Raw genomic sequence first — 20,201 nt, forward strand, 5'->3', positions numbered from 1 at the left:
ATTCGCATTTTCCTTTTTTTTTCCCGATACGCTTCAAAATCCAACCCCCTCTAAGCGTAGAAACGTTTTTGTGAATTTTGGGCCCTTTTTCGAATTTTTTGTGTTTCCATTCAGTTTTATTTTCGCATTTCTTGAAAATTTTAATAAATATGGGTGGATGGAAACCCAAATACTGTAAAAAAAAATTGTTAAGTACCAAATAAACAACAATTGCTTAAAACTACTGAACGTAGAATATTCAATTTCTAATTGCTACTGCCACCTGCTGAGGAAAAATTAAACTGCACACGTCACTTCCGCAAAAAGCACGGGAAATTCAAACTCGAATCCAGTCTAAAATCTATAGGCCAGAGGATTGCAGGAGTACCTATTGTGAACAGGTAAGATGATAATCTATTAATTAGAAGACATTTCAGTCATAAATGGTCAAATAAAAAAGACGACTGTAAAGATATTTGGGGGGGGGGGGTGTTCCATATTGCAGCAACAGTAATATAAGTGGTTTTGCAATACAATGTCATACAAAATAAAATTGTATCCGGTTATTCAATTTATCGCTAAAATAATTGATTCTAAAAAAAATTCTAAAAACAACCTTGTACAAACAGAACAAAAAGCTGCTTTATGAGGGTGTATTTATCAATGTAGAAACTATTCAGATTATAAAACCGTATTGCTTTGTTTCCCATGGCAGTATTACAAGAATATAAGTGGGGAATTCATTCTCACACATTATATTTTGTGCTCATGATGGACATAAAGGGAATTCTAAGCTGCAGTATTATTTGTTGTATCCATTTACTTTCCCACAGTGATATTGAAAAAAGTATTGCGAATTTCTCCAGTTTTAAATGTTGAAAGCCCGATTTGATAAATGTCTTGCGCATTGAACCCTGAGTGTTTATATCAGCACCGAAATGGAAACTCACCCAGCCTCTTTGACCTTTTCGACAGAAAAAACATTTGATATTCCTCAACCCACTGCTGTTCGCTATGAGTCAGACTAACAACAAACAAATGGGAGTTGCATATTAAAGTGATGTTTACTAGCAGATCTCTGACACCTATGGAGCATCTCACTTGTTTCCTTGTTGCACAATCACATTGAGAGTATTATTTGCCTTTTCTGCTGTATAAGCCCCATGCCAGTATGCGTTTCTCTCTCCTGCTCTCACAGGAACAAGTACTTGCCATTACGGCATCCTATCTCTGGGCTTGAGGTTAAAAAGCTCAAAGAGTGGAATGAGATTTCTTGAGTTCCTTAATGTTCTGGATGATGTGGGGCTTACCTGTTTTAAGACGGTTTTACAAAATAAATGAAGAACAATAATAGAACTTTTGAGTTAACCACCCAGTGTTAAGGTACAATAGTGTACCTGTTCCTGCTAAATATACCACAGTTACATTTCTTGTTTGCTGTAGGAGTTTGAGTTCTGCCTGAATCTCGTTCGTATGCACGATGTATGGAAAGTCTTAAAACTCAAATGATCCATCCAGACTTTGCGAAGAGACCTCAATGTCCTCAGATGACCAGGGCACACACTCAAAAACATCTAGCCTCAGGTCAAATTCCGTCATCACAAGCTGGATTTGGATTGCTTGTCATGTCAGCTGGCTGCCCTCAACAACCCCCGCTGCAAAGCTGTATGCACACACACACGCACACACAGAGCGGCTATGTAAATTGGACTTGTAGCTGTAGTATTTTGTCCTCGGATGCCCTGCGACATACAGGAAATCACGTCAAAATGAACTGACTACAGGAGGTGAACTTGTCTGTCTGGGTCTGATATTGTTACGATATCAATCAAAATGTAGAACAACAACATATGTTAGATAGAAAATATCAAAATGACTCAGAGATGCTTATTATTTTCCAAGCAAAATATTTTGCTAGCTGTGTTGGCTAGGCAGAGCTAGCTAGTTGCTGTTGCTCTGGGAGGGGCGTATAAATTATTTTTATAAATAAGAAAGCCAGCTATCAGCTAGCTGAGATGCATTTGGAAGGGCTTGGGCAATTTACATTTGCATGGTAACACACAGAAACTGAAATCTGATTGGACAAAAAAAATAACCCGCAAACAACTGCAAGCTGCAAAGCCCAGACATGCACGAGGAAATGAAGATAACAGACTGTTGAAAATAAATGAATCCAATTTGTCTAAGCTGTAAATGTAGGTCACTGCTTCTGATAATGTTTGGGCCAGTAGAACAAGCCTTGAAGGCCCCGATTACACACAACTGATATCTTCCCTCTTCTTTCTTTCTAATAAGCTAACTTTCCAAATGACTGTGACTCTGCTTGACTTGGAGTTCGGCGTGTTCCTTTTGCTGTTCCATTTGTCTGAGCGCAGGCTGTCTGTGTTGTGATAAGGCCTGATATAAGCAAAAGCAGAGATGTGTAGAGCTTTTGTAAACCACAGACAGGGCGTGTGTTTGTTTATCATCTGTCTGCTTTTTGCACCGGCATCGTCTCTCCTGCCCGCATTCTGCCATCTTGTTGCTTCTTCTTTTCAATTTCAAACGCACACTGCTTATTCTGTGTCTGATTTCCACCCACATCACATCTATCCCCTTCACAATCAATGTGGGTTTTGTTTATTATGTGGTTGCTTTGTCAAGTTTCTTCTTTTTGCTGTTGTTTGTAAATGTTTTTGCTCGCTCAACCCTTACCACCTTCATACTTTCTTTTTATTCCCATTTCTTTTCACTTGTTCGCTCTCAGCAGCAATACCAAACGAAATGCTGTCGAAATCAGTCATTCACCGATCCCCCGCCAAAAACTCATTCTCTTTTGTGGTATTTCACGTCTTTCCAGGTTCCAAAAGAGCAGTACTTAGCACTTTTGAAATGTAAATAAAGTTTTGTTTTTTTTCCTCAGCCGTCGACCTCCTCCACTAGCCCTGTTTATCAGGCCGACTTCAAAGTGCCACATGGTGCTCTATCTCTCCCCTGTTCTGTGAAATCGGGTCACAGGCGGCGCTTGGCTTTCAGAGAAACTTTTTCCTTTCATGTAAGAACCTTGTGGGTGAGGGGAACTAAAGGGGGCCATGCCAGGCAGCCACCCACCTCCCATACAATTGGAGACACACACACACTATGGCTCGTCGTCTGCGCTGTATGTCAATGGGGTGCGAGTGGGTGGTTACGGATGATGCTTATTTTGGTGGCGGCGGCTGGTCTTGGGGATGTTTTCATTTCACCTGTTGTTTCACTGAGATTTTCCCTCTGTTCTCTTATTGCTCCCTCCAGCTGTAGTGGAACCAGTCTGAGCGAGGGCGCCAAATTGCACAAATTGGACAAGGACAAGGCCACACGTTGATTAGACTGTGACTAAGGCTAAGAAGACGGAGGCAGACACACAGGACAAGAATCTGCTGGAAATGGATGAGATGCTCGTCTGCAGACAGACCGATTAAGAGGTGTGCCAAAAATTCACGCCACTGGCCATGACTGCCAGCCTGCCGCTAGGAGGATGGACTGCGGTTCAGCCACGTCATACTCTTAAACATCCTTAACCTTCATCCACCCTCTTGGCTCAGACTCCAAACTCAAGATCATTGGCTCAAACCCAAGAAAAGACTTCTTCGCACTCATCCGCACGCCACCCTCTTTAACGGTTACGTTGTAACTTCTCGACAGATTGCCAGCGCGATTTGTGGGCAGCCGATGACGAAAGATGGCAGCGAGTCTGTTGGAGAGGCACCTTCCTCTCGTCCGCCCTCCCTTGCCCCAGTGGCATTGGGTCTGACTGGCTAAGGTTGGCCTGGTGGCCATCGCAGCATTGGCGGCAGCTGTCAAGAGTGCTGGAGGGAGCACTATGCAGGAAACTGACTCAGCAGACACAAATGCATTCAAAGGTAAACTGATTCTATCCATATTGGGTGCGTCTGTGTATGTGTGTGTTTTTGTGTGTATTAGACTCAAAGTTGTTTATAAAGTCTGGCATTTCTGCAATGGTTAAATACAAACTATTGTGTTCTACAATGAAGTACTGTACAATTTCCCTCGCTACTTCGCTATTCGGTTATTTTATTTGTGACCATATCGTGGTCTATTGCAGCTTTACCTCACTATTTTTACGTGTTTACTTGTTGTTTTTCTTCAGTCGCACCAGTATTTTTTTTTGGGGGGGGGAATTTATTTGGTTTATAAAAACCGAGACCATGAACATTAGAGCTCGCCGTCCCAAAAATCCAGATCCCCGCATCTTGTGTGCGTTCAGAAATACACTCCTAGCTTATCTATATTCTAAATGGATAAATGGACTGGCCCTTCTAAATTGTGGGCCAGTCTCTTGTGGTAAAATGTAAGAAAATAATCATGAAAAAGCACTGCATCGCCCCCAAAAGAGGCCAGCCCACCGGGCGACTTCCCTGCTCGTGAAAGCGTCCAATTATCCTTCTTTTTACACACTTTACCAAAAAAGTTTGCATATTTCTCCTGCCAAAGCCGGGCTACGTTGCTAAACAACGAAGTTTTGACAAGGGTTTGCGTCCTGGACTGGTTAAATAGTTCGGACGGACTGGTTAAATAGTTCGTCTGCCGTGTCATCCTTCGTTTTCATCCTTCTTCGGGTCGCGACAGAACTGCTTGCTTGCCAATATTGCTAATGCTCGCTAGCATCAGCTAGCTGCTTCCGGCAGATGTAAACAATGATGTCATTGGCCTAGGAGCGATGTTGTTGATTATAATGTAACCAATCATGTGCGTCATTGGCCGCATCGACGATCGTGAGATTACTGTATGCAATTTGCATACAGCCATGTTTTTTTTTTGCTTTTTTTTTTGTATAGACACACCTTGTATAGCAATATCCCCCCCCCCCCCCCAGTGCAATTTTGACGGACAAATTGGACGCGCCAATGTGGCGAGCGTGGGGAATATTTACGCGCACACCATGTCACACACACACACAGAGAAATGACTGTTGCTGTGATTCTTTAACAAGATTCTACATTTCTGTTCTATTGTTAATTAGTGGTGATGTACTAACGACGGACAGAAATACTGGCAAAAAAACATATTACTTTCTGGAAGCAATGCTGTAAGACTTTGTCTTAATGAGCTTCATATAAATCTTGTCCTGACTCTTTATCCACAGCAGGAAACTGTGTAAATGATGTATTCATTCATTTTTGAGACATGTTGGATGTTGGCTCGGTGAACTGCAGTTAGAATCTCATATTGTCATTGGTATGATAAAATGTTTACACAGCACTTGGGGGAAACAAACACACTAAATTGACATTTTCATTGTTACGTACAATACTAACACCTCGTCTATATAAGAGTGAGCAATAGGCATCCCTCATGATGATAAAAATAATCATCTGGTAAACATTTAATAGGGAATTTTCTCCCCATTCTTATGTAATGATCATCTACAATCATGTTTGTGATTGGAATACCATGTGCCTTATTAATGCACCAATTCAAATGACTCCCAAACAGTACATTACATGCAATTATTTACTATTCCATATGCTACATAAGTAATTAGGGGATTGTTATCATAAAGCTGAAATGCACCTGATATAGTTTTGCTTCTTGCAGGATTATTAAATCCAACTCTTAAAAAAGTACACAAAACAAGCAGATGTTGAGTCGCATTTTATGTTGGGAAGGTTATAAGATGTCAAGAGAGATTTGGAGATGTGTGCGATGAGCATCCTCAACCTCATTCAGTCTGCTGTGATTATATCAGTTTCCATTTACTCATTTGCTCCCAAAAATGTATAAATACGTTCTATATTAAATGTTTTAAGCGTCCCAAATACTTACTTATAAGTTTTTTTAAAATGCTAGAGCATACAAAAGGCTTTGATGCAGCCCCTCAACTGCAAAGAATGATTAAAGAAATTGTAGTTATTACACAAATGGCCAGCAGGTGGCAGCAGAGCAAAGGAGATAAACCAGGGCCATGTTGAAAATAACGAAATTACTCACAATTCTAAATAGATAGTGAATAATAATGAAACATAGTTCTATTCTAATGCTAATTGCTGCAAAACGGAAACAGATAGAAATATACTTCTTTTTTTTCTGATGAAAGAAGATACTTTAATCTTTCTTTTGGTAGGTTCCATGTTTTTTTAGCAATCGAACACAATATTCTGTGGGCCTTGCAAAATCAGTCAAAATCCAGTAAAACAGCTGGGAGTGAAGGGAATTGCTTCTGTGAAAATGGCTGGGAGTCAATGAGTTAAGGTTGCTATGACCTACCCCAATTTACTTTGCAGTTCGCAATAAATTGGACACTATGACAAATTGAGCATCTTGCTGTGTGACGACTCCAGTGCAACCTTAAAGGAATCATGATTTTTTTTCACAATTTTAAACAGTTCCCAGATGACTTGTCAACATGTATGTGATAATCTGAAGTCTTGACACATTGGCGGCAAGGTAGAGTTACAGCCCACTAATTTACCTGTAAATGTTACCTTGCTGTTACTATAAGTGTAGTCAACTACTATGAATACAGAGAAGTATCGCCAGAGTCTTCTCTTTAGTTTTTCAGGACATTTGTTGCATAATGCATTCGCCTTGCACACTTGCCTGTGCCTGTGTGTGTGTTGGTGTGTTGTGGTCAGTTTCCACAGAGGTCCTGAGGGGTCGGGGAGAAGTCGTCATCGCCAGTAAACACAAGCACTGACATTCAGGTGTAAGCAGACAGCAGTGGTCAATAGCAACAAGGTTAAAACTGCGATTTGTTTACTGTTCTTAGTTCATGTCAGGGAAAATAAATTGACACACTATGTCTAGACTATTAATCAGTCCATCTACGTCTCTGTCTATGTCTGCTTCAAAATATTTGTTGCACACGGATTCCCATTGTGGGACAAGTTTGCTTGGTAGTAAAGAAAAAAAGATTTTTAATTATTTACTCAGATAGAAATAGAGAAAGACTGAATTACTAAAATTGTAGAATAAAAACATATTTATCAACTGGAACCCTTTTTAATGTACCATTTTCCATATGTGCCGTTTACCTATGTGGATAGAAGACTCCGTCTTAGTTATAAATCTAATATTAAACTCACTACATAGTCTAAATAAATGGATGCTTCATGAGTTGAAATAAATCATTGTTAGGTGTCGTCTTGGTCGCATGATGTCAAAATGTGAACGGCATGATGAGGGCGACTGCCTAATTGAACCAGGAAATGTATTGGTCGATTCAAGGATCTAACACCTGTTGTGAATTTTGCCGTTAAGCTCCTCGTTAGAGAACAGCAACTTGTGCAAAAAGTACTGAAACATTTAAAAATTGGACATGTGCATTTTAAAGCTTAGAGATGGTCACATTAAGTTCACCTGTAAAGGTTTGAATGCATTTTAGGCTCGTCCTGAAATTTCACCCAAAAGCCAAATATCCCGAACTTTTTGTGAGTAGCAGTTATTATACACACTAGTGTGTGAGAGAAGACAGAATTTCCAGACAAAATTAAACCATATAATAATTTAAGATACAGTATATTTACAACACAAAATATCATATGGCCTTCAATGTTTCGGTCTTTTTCTCAAACTTGGGCTCAGTCCCATAAATGGATCCTGAATCAGCTTTTATTTGATCATCGACTCAGAATGAAAGACTGTGAGCTATTTTATTGATCTTCCAGCAGGCACCCAATTCCTCACAAAGGGCATTTGGATTCATGTTCCTTGTAAATGCATGCCTGTTATCTTATTTATGATTCAATTATTTACGGGCTGGGCCAAAAGTAGGTATACACTTGTTAAATTAACCAACACTACTGGCAATTTATCATACAAAGGATCAACGGGTTCAGTTATTAATGCACTGCAATCTAGACGTCCTAGCAAGGACATTACTGGGTGAAGAAAATGAGATGAGACCCTCTTTTACATGAATTGACCCTTGATTGCAATTCTGTTAGAAGATGCAGGAACACATGTTTCATGAACAACCAGAGTTTCTTCATAAAATTATCTGTCAGATAAGGCTTGTTTCAAATTGTTGGGCCAGGGTTATTTGTTTAGGCCGCCATTCTGGCAGGATAGTAGCCAATGATTTAAAAATGGAAAGCAGTGATAAAATTAGCGTTTATCATTGATTATGTGGCAAAGCGGGATTAAATCAGTCAATCTGACCATTACAAGGCATTTGTTTACGGTATAACTCCACATCTTAATCTTTCTGCCGCTTGCTGGAAAAAGAGCGGCACACGGGTGATCTCGACTGGCTTGCCTGTGCTCATCTGCCTCGGTATATGCGGCAGACACCCAAGTGTCACTTAAGCTAGTAGTACTAGTAGCGGATAAAAATACATTCAAATGAATTAAAATGACACATTACTTGAATGGTATTAATGGTAACAATTACTTAAGCTAGCTACGGTAACTGTGCCAGAATTTGTAATCGGAGCAAGATTGAAAGCAGAAAGAAGCTATAGCTGATACTTCCCATAGCGATCCTGACGTCACGTGACTATTTCTCTGAACACACACCCCTGCGGCAGGTATTAGCAAGTATAGGCGCAGTGTTAATGGGCTACTAGAATTCAGAAAGAGCATTGACACTAGTCACGTTGATGAAAAGGACGATACACATGCGCGAGGTGGCCATGTTGGATTGCCGAAGTGTCAGGAGTGCTTTTTTTTTCTCAACTTGGCGACGCTGCTATGTGGAATTACATCATCTTTTGCCGGTGAGTGCTTTCAAATCTGATCATACGAAGGCTTTACAAGTTTGTATAATCCGGATTTATTTCCCCTTCGTGTTTGATCAAAATGCCATCAAAGTTAGCAGTTTCACGCAAGTCTTGGCAGTGTTATTTAGGTTTGATAGTAATTTAGCAGCTGCTTAGGCCGCCGTCATTTATTCTGTAAAAAGTCTTCTTTATGGTGTTGGTCAGTTATTAAATTCAACTGTGTGATATCTATTGAACCGTAGCAGCACAAATGAACGAAACAGATTATTTCCCCCACATTTTGCGTGTAGTAACAGTTAGCATCTGCTGATTTAGCCGCCATGTACAAAGTGCAACATTGGCTACGCATAAGTTCCTCTTTTGGTAGCCTGGAGCATGCTCGATCCTTTTTTTTTGTGTGCCTCTTTTCGTTGTGGCAGCTGGTCCACAACAGCTGTCAATCATTGTTAAAGACGCGTTTTCTATGCTGCCAAAATGGTTGCGCTAACGGCCATTTTGTGACGTGTGACGTCAATGTCAGGATCTCTATTGTAATACAATGCGTTTTCTTCAATCACTGTTTTTCTCATAAGTGATAACAAATTACATCACTTAATTTTTTATGGCAGTTGTGAAGAAGAGTAAACACTCAAATGCACATTTGAACTTCAGCTAGCTACCATTGCTTTCAAAACAATGAGATAAGTGTCAATAATGAATAAATAAATAATTAAGAGGTGGCTGTTTTCTGTCAAACCTCAATATTCAGTGACTGAAAGTCTAGTGAGAAGTCACTTATTCAACTATCCATCTGCTTGTAGAAAAGAAGAAAAATGACACTCATGTCAAGCTGCAGCTCTGTTGGGGCTCTGACTGGAAGTCCATTTTCGAGTAAGGCTCTCCCCCACTTCATCATTTTTGCTCTCATATTTTCAAATATCCTACCAAGGGATAGTCAATCACAGAGCTTTTCCTGCAGAGTCATCCTCAATTCGAGTCGCAGTTTTCTCGCTTGGATACAATCTTCCTCTCCATCACTGGTCACCTTTCTCTGCCCATCTCAATTTATCTTAAACTGTCTATCATCTCCTCCCTCCCTCTTGTAGCCCGCCTCTTGTGGTGTGGTCTTCCACCAAAGTCAATCCATATTGAGCGGTCTCCATGTGGAGTCCTTGCCCATCCATTAAGTGACTGACAGGTCAGGGTTATTAGAGGAGGAGCTGCCTCTGCCTGCCTGCTCTTGGGCCCGAGGCTTCAAACACATAAGTGCTGTAGCGCTCTTCCTGTCAACACATTGGTGTACTTCTCCATTTTTCATCTCTAACAAGCTTGGCATGTAGTATTGATTCTGAAGATTGATTTTTAAAAGCTACTGTAAATTTGACGGAGTTGTGAGTATTCAACCAAAATTACATTACGGGGATGTATGCCAATGTGTGTAGACGAGCGTTAAAACAACAAGGAGATTGCATTTTGTATTTTATTGCCACGGTTTATTGAATTTGGCAACATGATGACGACGAGTAAGGGAGACACAGAGCACATGGAGACGAATGATTAAGAACAGTTCTGTAACGGTTTTGAGGTGGAGTGAGCGATGTGGACACAACTGCGAGGAGACTCAGTTATCAGACAGAAGTAATGAGTAAACGTAGGGTGATTTATTATTATTATTATTATTATAAGTGGGCAAAACCCCCAAGATTTTGACTAGACTGGACTGGATTAAACAGAGTGTGACATGACAGGACTGGACGTAACTGGACCGGACTTGCCTTAAAGGGGAGTGACTTGGCTTGACTTGACTTGACGAGCTGTGGATGTGGCTTGAAGACGTGGCTAAGCTAACAAGACGTGGCAAACTAGGCATGGCAAAACTTACTAGACGAAACACTCGTGATGTTCAAATGAAACCGGTACCTCGAGTTTGTATCATTCTGCAAGTATCACGTGACCGATGACGTTCGAAGCTTTATACGTCACAGCCCGTATTGACGGCCCGAAACGCTTTGGTGGCTGGTAGCCTGTGAAATCACGAGCTGGAATTTATGCGATCCTTTGACAGGTCCCTTTAAGTTCAATGTTGGTTGGCCTCCTCTGGGTGGTGAAGTGGTATCGTCACTTCCCTTTCGTACAGCAGGCGTGGGTTTGCTTCCCCCCCACCAGGAGATCATGTTTGATCTGTAGATTGCAGTTAGAAAAAAAAAAAGCGTCCGTCTTCTTCGCTGATTATTCTTCTACGCTTTCCGTTAACTCCCTGTGGCTGCGCTACAGCGCCACTTCAGACTTGGCATATACATTACAGCCGTTGAACGTCCTCAAGCGTCTTCTTTTGGACACACGCAAGCTTCTGTGTGTACAAGATTTGTTTGAGGAACGAAGCCGGCTTCGCCTCCGTCTGGATGGGCCCTAAATACACCAACACTAATGACCTAATGAGACACCTGGGGAAACACAAGCGGCTGAGGGCGCTGATTGGTTACTACACACACACACACTGGCAAAGGAAGACACACACAGGTGGACGTGGTTATGGACATAACGAGACAAGGGAAGAAACCAGAAACACAAGACAAAAGACACTAACCACAGACAAAAACAACAAGAACATCCAAAACGTAAACAAAAACTCAACCCCCACGGAACCAAAGCATGACAAGTTCCTTACACCATGACATCCATGACGCCATATTTGATTTGTCTTTGACCCTCTGCTATTGTCTCGCTTGTAAGAATAACACGTTTACACACAAACTCTTGCCCTGCATCATGCACGTTTATAATAAATTAGCATATATGAGGCGGCATGACATCAGCAAAGTATTTGGTGATGAACAAAAAAACGGCTTCTGCAAATGGCAACCATTTCAAAGTGTTTTCTGCTGCTGCTTATTCCTTTCTCCGTGGTAAAGGCACAGATTTTCTCCACGAGCTTGCATAACCAGTGTGGATTTGTTTAGCTGAACAGGCAGCCAGACTGCCTATCTGCACTGATTCAGTTGCTGATAGAGGTTACTGAGTTTAAGATGTTATTTTGGATCTGCCTGTCGGCGTTGCCTTCGTGCTGAGATGCACCGCTAGTGCTGGCCCAGTAGTGTGTGGGTGTGCGAATATGTGTTGTTTTGGTACATGTTTCATGTGTGTAATGTAATAATATTCATGCCTGTGTGGGCGTATACACGACTGCGGCTTTGAAGCAGACAACGGGCAAGCCAAAGACATATTTATGAGGTTGGCACTCACTGGTGAAAATTAACCTCTTGATTTTTAAACACCATAAGCATAAGAGTCAATAGGTTCTAATGTTATGGAGGAAAGTGCATGGAAGAGAGTTTGGTTTGATGATATTTTATGATTTCATCAAGATAAAGGTCATTCTTCCTGCATGTAAATGGCTGTGGATTTATGTACAGTCGGGAATTTTATGTATTAGCCCAAGGACTTATAAAGTGTGGAAGGTCTTCATTAAGGCAACACCACTGTGGGGTTTAACATACCTTATCCAGGCTCTGACCGATTGCCCAAATGTACTTGCATCATACAAATAGGAGCATACATTCAAAAGTTTGGTTTAATCTTTGTATAACATGCACAAAAAAAAAAGAAGAAGTGCAGATTAAAGAATAAATCCTGTGTACAACCTGGATTGCGAGAACTGCAAAACATAATATTTCAAATAAATATCAGGTATTTTATCGTAGTTCCACATATAGATTTAGGACCAGTCAAGTTCCCTTCTGATTTAGGTGCTTTTTGTGTGATTAGCATATGTAGCTTCATGAGAGGGCCAAGCAACCACACAAAGCATTGTGGCTTGCGGGGTGGCAATGTAGCCCCCACTAATGTGATTTTCTATTGTGTAATATACTAGATGCCACAATTAATTGATGAAATTCATTGATAATTATTTGTAATAATCAATTAATTGTTTTGATATGTTAATTGTTTTGTCTTTTAGCTGCTTGACAGTAAATATTCTTCGATTTTTGTAGTCCTCCATGTAACCGGACTGATTATCTTTGTTTTGATCCAAAATAAAACAATTGTGTTTACTTTGAAAGCAAAGCTCAACATTTTTGTCCATTTATCTCACGTTTTAGATCAAACCAGTAAGTGCATCATAATACATTTGTTTGTGCACTGTTGATTTGAAAGTTTTTTTTTTTTATCTGATTAATCAATTAATAAAAACAAAAGAATCAAGAGATTATTCGATTACTGAAATAATCGTTAGTTGCAGCTCTACTAATACATGCCATGTCAATCATTACTGACTACGTTTACATGCAGGCAATATTCGGGTTATGGTCAGAATTCGGATTTCTGGAAGAATCGGAATAACACGTTTACATGCGCAAGTTGTCAGAGTAACCCCCGTATACATGGCGTTTGGAATAACCCGATGTAAGGGGGTGAAGGACGAACACCATCATGGCAGAAATAGACGTCATTTCCGCTTCTAACTTTAAACGGTCAATAAAATACATTATATTCATGTCACTCACCACGCTAAATAAAGTCGTCGGATTCCAACTCGCTCCCGAAGTGCGGTTCTTGTCGGTACACGCCAGAAGCACGTACTTACTTTGTTTGGATAAAGCAGAACTATGTGTGTGTCATCTAATGTTCCTACACGGACGTGTATTGTTGAACACTGAAAGCTGGAGATAAACATTAATTTAAGCAATACGAGTGATGTCGCGTCTGTCTCACATGAATAGTGAACGTGTCACAAACTGTGGCATTTCCGCCATAGAGGCACAATATAACGTGAAAACGCCGCGGAGAAATCAATGTATTTAAGCGAGGCCCGTGTAGGACGGCGCTGCGCTTACAAGTCGTTACTACAAAGACCAAGATTCCTTGCGAGTGCAAATAAGCGAAGAAGAAGAAGAGGTTGTGAGCATGCGCACAACGAAAAGCAATGCCCCGTTGATTTGAGGTATTCCGATTGCGTTTATGTGAACCAGTATTCCGGTTATGAAAGGGGTAACCCAAGGCGCTTATTCGGGTTTTTAGAAATCTAAATAAGAGCATATTTGCGTTATTGCGCCTGTTTACATGGCCTTTCAAAAACCCGAATATTGCCTTTTTTGCGAATTTGTTTTGTTTCCCGTCCAGTACTTTGATTGCGTCCTTATTTTGGTATCATTAAAAATGTGTTTGGACATCGCCTCTGCCTCCTCACCCTGCCTCCCTGCGCTTGGGTCCATAACCACCACTGCCTCCCACCTCAACGTTAACAGAACATTTGCGTTAATAAAAAGCCACTTAAGGTCACCCATCTTCCAGGAATGTTTACGCTTATATCATACTTAGTGACATACAGGCCACTGGGGCCAAAAGAAAGTTTGCCAAAACAATATGATACAACCACAATCATTAACATGTTAAATTAATGTACATTATTGTCTTTGTGAAGACTTTTTTTTTTTTTTTTTTTACAACACGCTGTCTGGATTGCAGGGAGGAGACACAAGCTTGCACTCCTCTACTATAGGTGTCATTTGTCCTGAGTCAGCACAACGCTGTCATGTTTAATTATCTTGGTAGCACAAGCAATACAAGGGGAAAGCAGTAGGTGGGTAATAGAGAAAAAGATGGCAACAGAGGCCAAAATCGTATGAAATGGAGGATGTGAAGCAGGGAAGGTGTGAGACTGAGGAGAAACAGGCTAAAAAGCAAAGGGGTGAATCTGGAGAGCAGTCGGTTGGAGGGATGCCCTATGACTCATTGATGCAACTGCAACACACTCTTTGACCGCCAAAAACGTTTAATAACGTTTAGTAAAATCCAAATGAGTGCCGCCAAAGACGTTCACTATGTTTTTTTGTTTGTTTTTTGGAAACGGGTGGAGGAAAGCCTTGGCAAGATGTGCTGAAAGTATCAAGCAGATCGAGTTAGTATAATGACTATTTTTGGGCACTAGATGGCAGCGATGACTCTCTTTGGACAAGATCGGGTAGGAGTCAGTAGAAGACGTGAGGCGGAGCTAGAGTGTTGAGGGGAGAATGGCTGAGGAAGCGAAAATGGCGACCGGTTGCAAGCAACTCACGCTTGCGCATTTTTTTCAAAGACGAAAAGCATCGACCAATGCTAAAGAGCATATTGATGATGATGATGATGATGATGGTGACTCCGAGGTTGACGCCGAAGTTGGAAGCGTTGACGCGGCGGCTTCGATCGCGTCGTAAAGCCTCACCGGCTAGCGATGCTAACGGCGGAAAATGAGCACTTCTGCACAGGCGGACGTTCAATCGGACGATGAACAGTACCCCGAGTCCAATGCATATTCATCGGAGGAGTGGGTACAGTCTGATCACGGAGAAGACACTGGTTCTGGACTACGATGCCACCATGAATGGAGTGGATAAGATGGATCAGAACATCTCTTACCACCCGGTATAGGAACCGAAGGACATGAGGAAGCCAGACGTAACACCAGGTCACCGTATCATGATCCTGAGAGTAGACTTGATGACAACATGGCCAAACACACACTGCAGTATATACCTGCTATTCCCCGGAAAAAAAGGCCGGCAAGAAAGTGCACGCGAAGGGGCAATCGCAGTGAAACTAATCTGTGGTGCAAATCCTGCTGCGTCCCCTTGCACGCAGGGGAGTTTTACACAATATACCTTACAAAAAGAAAAACTGTGTAGTTGAAACATCCACACAATTGTAAATAGTACCACAGTTGCACACATTTGTAAATAGTTTGCCAAATTGTTTTGTCAAATTGTTTTGTCAAATTGTTTTGTCAAATTGTTTTGTCAAATTGTTTTGTCAAATTGTTTTGTCAAATTGTTTTGTCAAATTGTTTTGTCAAATTGTTTTGTCAAATTGTTTTGTCAAATTGTTTTGTCAAATTGTTTTGTCAAATTGTTTTGTCAAATTGTTTTGTCAAATTGTTACACTGTTGAATGTAAATAAATGTATTTTGCTATCAAAAAACACTTTTTCATTGTTGGTGGTAGTGTTTTACAGAAGTAAAGCACTGTTTAGATGTTTGTGGCATCATTCATGGAAAAAAAAGGTGTCAAATTCACTAGAGTGCATGAAATAATATCGTTTCACAAAAAGCTTGATTTCTCCGTATTTTGGTCTGAAACAGAGCATTTGGGTGAAACTAACCTATATTCTATTGTTGATTACTGAAGAACGGAATAAGGTAGAAACAAACTTTTTTTTTCTGATGAAAGATGAGAGTTCAATCTTTCATTTGGTAGTATTTGTGTTTCCATTTTTTGCAATTTTCTGTGGACCTTGAAAGATCAGTCAAAATGCTTCAATCAGCTGGCACCCACATATCCTCTTTTCTGAAAATGCTTGGCAGTCAAAGAGTTAATACCTTAGTGGCCTGCAAAGGTTGATGCTTGTCTTATATCAAATACTCTGGTTGGTGGATGGAAAGAGAGCAGAGCAGGCAAAATCATCTATCCATCCATTTTCTATGCCGCTTTCTTATTTGGGTCACAGCCTAGGCCACACGTACAATAGAAACAAACAACCATTCACACACTAAGGACAAGTTATTGTCTTCAATGAATGCAAGTTTTGGGAATGTGCTAACCACTCGATTTCCATGCCGCTAGGAGAAATCTATAAATACATACATTCCGTATTAATAAGAGACTAGAAGGCTCTTTAATTCACAGGTCCTGAAATGAAGAAATAGAAAGTTCGGTAAAACATCCCATGCAGACATCTTCAAGGAATCTGCCATGGTTACAAATGTTGCAAAACAACACAAATTGCTATGCTGATTCCAAAATTGCAGTCGTCTTTTTTTCCTAGCCTATCAAGGCCCCGTCCTGACGGAAGCAAAGCCATCTTCGTTCCTCAAACAAATCTCTTACACACAGAAGCATTTCAAGACTTGCGCGTGTCCAGAAGAAGACGCTGAGGACGTTTAACGGCTGTAATGTATATGCCAAGTCTGGAGTGGCGCTGTAGCGCAGACACAGGGAGTTAACGGAAGGCGTAGAAGAAGAATCAGCGAAGAAGACGGACACTTTTTTTTCCTAACTTATTGCAATCTACAGAACAAACATGGCTTTGCATGTATCGAAACAACGTGAAAAAGACGAACACAGGAGAAGTGACAATGGTGGGTGATTCTATCTATCAATATCTGCGAACAGAAAGCTAGCATAGCAACAATTAAAATGATTAGTGCTGGCTTTTCTTTTACTGTGACCAATCATGGCTCACCTGTTTTCTGGGTTTGGTCAATAAACTGAGCCATGATTGGTCGATACCTACTTCCTCAGCACGGATGATGTCATCTTCAGTCGACAGCAAGTGGAAAAAAATAGTTTTTAAATGTATTAATTGTAAATGAAAAATAATGAAGTTATCACATTAATTATAGACAAAATATAATTTTTTTACTGCTGAAAATAGCTCAATGAGTCAAGTATCCCTTTCATGACTTTTCCTAATTTAGCCTATCCTGTACATGTTGCACACTTGTTCCGTACGGCCAATTCTACTTTGATTTGTTTTAGCTGTATAAAAAATAATCAGAAATACAGTATCATTTTTTTTTGACACCTTTGTTTTGATCATTTTAAACGATATTGAGGTCACTATAAGATAATTGTATAATCTTCAAAAAGTTTTAGGGCCCTTAACGAGCATAACCCTGCAGTCGTGGGAGGACTACTGCTAGTTCACACGTTACTTAACAGATTTTAAAGGTGACAAATCCGGGGGTCGCTCTGTCATTAGCAACATTTAGTGACTTTTAGCTATGCTTAAAGACAAGGTGCGAATATTTAGGAAAGTGTTTGTGAAAGACAGATGGCGACAATTAGCAACTATTTGGGACGATATTGTGAAGATTAGCAACTATTTGCCACTGTTTAGGAACATTTGAGACCGTTTGTCAACTCCTGGAGTAGCAGGCGACATTAAGCCCGTATCCCACTAAGTTTGCGAAAACAAATGTTGATTTCACATCAGGGTTCGTTCAAGGTTGCCGTGTTTCCTAAATGTTCTCCAAACAGTCTTGATAATTCTCTAAGGTTCTCTAAACAGTTTTAATCTTTCTTGTCGCAAGGAAATTTTGAAAATGTTAGAAATGTCCTTGCAACAAGAAAGACCATTAAGAATCTTTAGAAAAAAATTAAGATTCTTTAGAGAACGTTTCGTAAACGCTGTGACCGTGAACGAACCCTGACGGGGATACGGCCTTAAGTCTGCTCATTCAAGCCCAAAGCTGAAACTGTGAGTAGACATTCATTGCTTGTTTGAATAATAAATGGAAGTCAGCCATGTTCCAATAAATTTCCTCTCTACAGTTGATGATCAAAACAAATGGTCACTTCTTGTAAGTGCTAACAGATTGGTTGTTGGAAATAGAAGGTTGGCTGTTGTTCTCCTGTCACATTTCGGTCTTCAATGGAACCTTCATTCCTTTTATTTTTTATTTTTTACCACTTATCCTGTTCAGGGCCACAGAGATGCTGGAGCTCATCCCAGCTGACTTTGAGCAACAGGTTGTTTCGCGGGTCACATATCACATATCGAGGCAGACATCCTAACCACATATTCAATCTTATCTTGTCACTGCAATTCATTCCAGTTGATTTGTCTAGTGTGAGAACTCATTATTTAAGACATTATGGTTAGATTTTAGTTTTTTCCCCCACTGACTTAACTGGTGAGAGTGTTCCTCGATGTAACTGTATATCATCATTGTCTTTTTCCAACCAGGATCAACTTGGACATGGAAATGTATGTTACTGTCATAAGCATCTCATTTTCAATGCTGTAAAATGATCCACAGTAAATGAGTGCGAGTGAGTTCTGCAGCGGCCCTGTGGTCCTCATTTACTCACCATCCTCAGACATGAAAACAGATGCGTTCCAAACAAATGCCCAAGGACACCATAATGGCCACATACACGCACGTTGCTAAAATGAGCATCCGCCTCCAGTCTGTCAAGTTGCGCAGGCAACACTCTGCAGCCACGCACAAACTTGTCAATGTGCCATTCATGTCACACTTATTTTTTTTGTCTGAGTCTGCAAGTCTTTATCCTCTGTGGGATCTCGTCTCTTCTCGTTCCAGAACACTGCAGGAATTCAGAGGAAAACGGAAATGGCTACAAAAAAAAAAAGAGTCGTTATCTCTCAGCATAATTTATGTGACCTTTAATGGGAAGTGTTATTTCAACGGCGAATGAGTGGTCCTGTAATCTTCGAGTGATGTTTTAATAGAGAGGTCAGAGAAGTTTGACTTGAATGTGACAGTAATTCTTTCGTGTGTCTTCCTCTCATGTCCCACGCTTTAATAGTCTTCATCCTGCCATCTTTCATATCGTCACGTTTTTCTTCTGCTCAGCACTCACATCATTTTCTTTCATACAGATTAAAGAGTCCGCTTTAATGCCATTACACTGCAGCTTGGTACTGGTATACAGCCAATAGAATGGACATATAGTAATATTTACAGCAAAATGCAACTAAGTTATGTTCATAATGACTATTATATGGTGAGCATAAAGAGTAGGTAATATAGTGGCAGAATATCATCAGCATGTGCAGTTGGTTATAAATGTCTTCAGAGCAGACATCTGAAGGTTTACATCAAAACTGACTGACATTTGGAACTGTTCATAATTCTCTTTAACTTGTAAGAATTGAAGTCACTTCAGTGTCGGGATAGATCGATTATCGGCGATGATATTTAGCATTTTGATGAATATCGGCCATTTTGAAGAATCATACAGATCAATTTAAAATTGTGTTATCTTCAGGGAATTATTGATTTAAATTTTAATTTTTGAGATGCTGCTGCTGAGCCTCTGCACCTTCTGCTTTTGTTTGAAATTAAAGCTAAGATAAGTACAAATGTAACAATTGAGATATTTTCACATTTTGGAAAACATTAGTTACTGTAGAAAACAATAGGAGCTTTTATTGAACTTTTTCAAACAGGCTAATGACCCTGAAATTTTTCTTAGAATTTTAACCCCTCCATTTGTATTTTTATTTTTATGCTGGCCAATTTTTTTCTTTTTTTTTACAGATTTTCACTCTTTTTGCACATAAGAACAACATGGATTTTTTTTTGGGGGGGGGGGTATCTCATGTTTTTATTTGTTATAGTGGACGTGTTGTAAACTTAGCAAAGTTATATGTAACATTTTTAACACGAACATCATGCAAATCAACTTGCGATTGTGATTGGTTAGCTAGGATCCAATCATGAACCAGAAGTGTTGACATCATCCAAATTATGCGTTTTTATTGGTTTAGACACACTCAGGTCCAAAGGGGTTAATTAAAACAGTTATGACTATTGACTAAGATTAAAAAATAAAAATAAAATCTCAAATTTTGCAAATCTTAAAATTGTTTAATAATAATATGTAAAAATAAAATCAACACAGTTAAGAGGTGCAGTTTGTATTTTTTTTGTTACGCTGATATTTTCCCTTTTAGTGAAAGGGAATTTCGGCTCCAAATGATCGGCCTCCTTGAATACTAATATTCGGTATCAGTATGGGCCCTCAAAAAACATATCAATGTATC

General features: G+C 40.0%; 1 protein-coding gene across 2 annotated transcripts in view; it reads left to right on the top strand.

Moving 5' to 3' along the window:
• LOC147171972 (low-density lipoprotein receptor class A domain-containing protein 4-like) overlaps nucleotides 1-20,201 on the top strand; it is a 167,461-nt gene that overhangs the window by 46,950 nt on the left and 100,310 nt on the right. Inside the window, exons 2-3 of one of the 2 annotated variants that reach the window (XM_086078527.1) lie at nucleotides 3,253-3,422; nucleotides 3,643-3,860. In XM_086078527.1, the coding sequence (XP_085934653.1) occupies nucleotides 3,821-3,860 (40 nt within the window). In that variant the 5' untranslated portion in view covers nucleotides 3,253-3,422; nucleotides 3,643-3,820. Of the gene's footprint in view, nucleotides 1-3,252; nucleotides 3,861-20,201 lie in introns of both variants that reach the window. The other variant, XM_086078529.1, reaches the window with a different exon arrangement.

Source organism: Leptonotus elevatus, chromosome 6, assembly GCF_054856555.1.
Source record: "Leptonotus elevatus isolate MCC_2025b chromosome 6, RoL_Lele_1.0, whole genome shotgun sequence".
Lineage (NCBI taxonomy): Eukaryota > Metazoa > Chordata > Actinopteri > Syngnathiformes > Syngnathidae > Leptonotus > Leptonotus elevatus.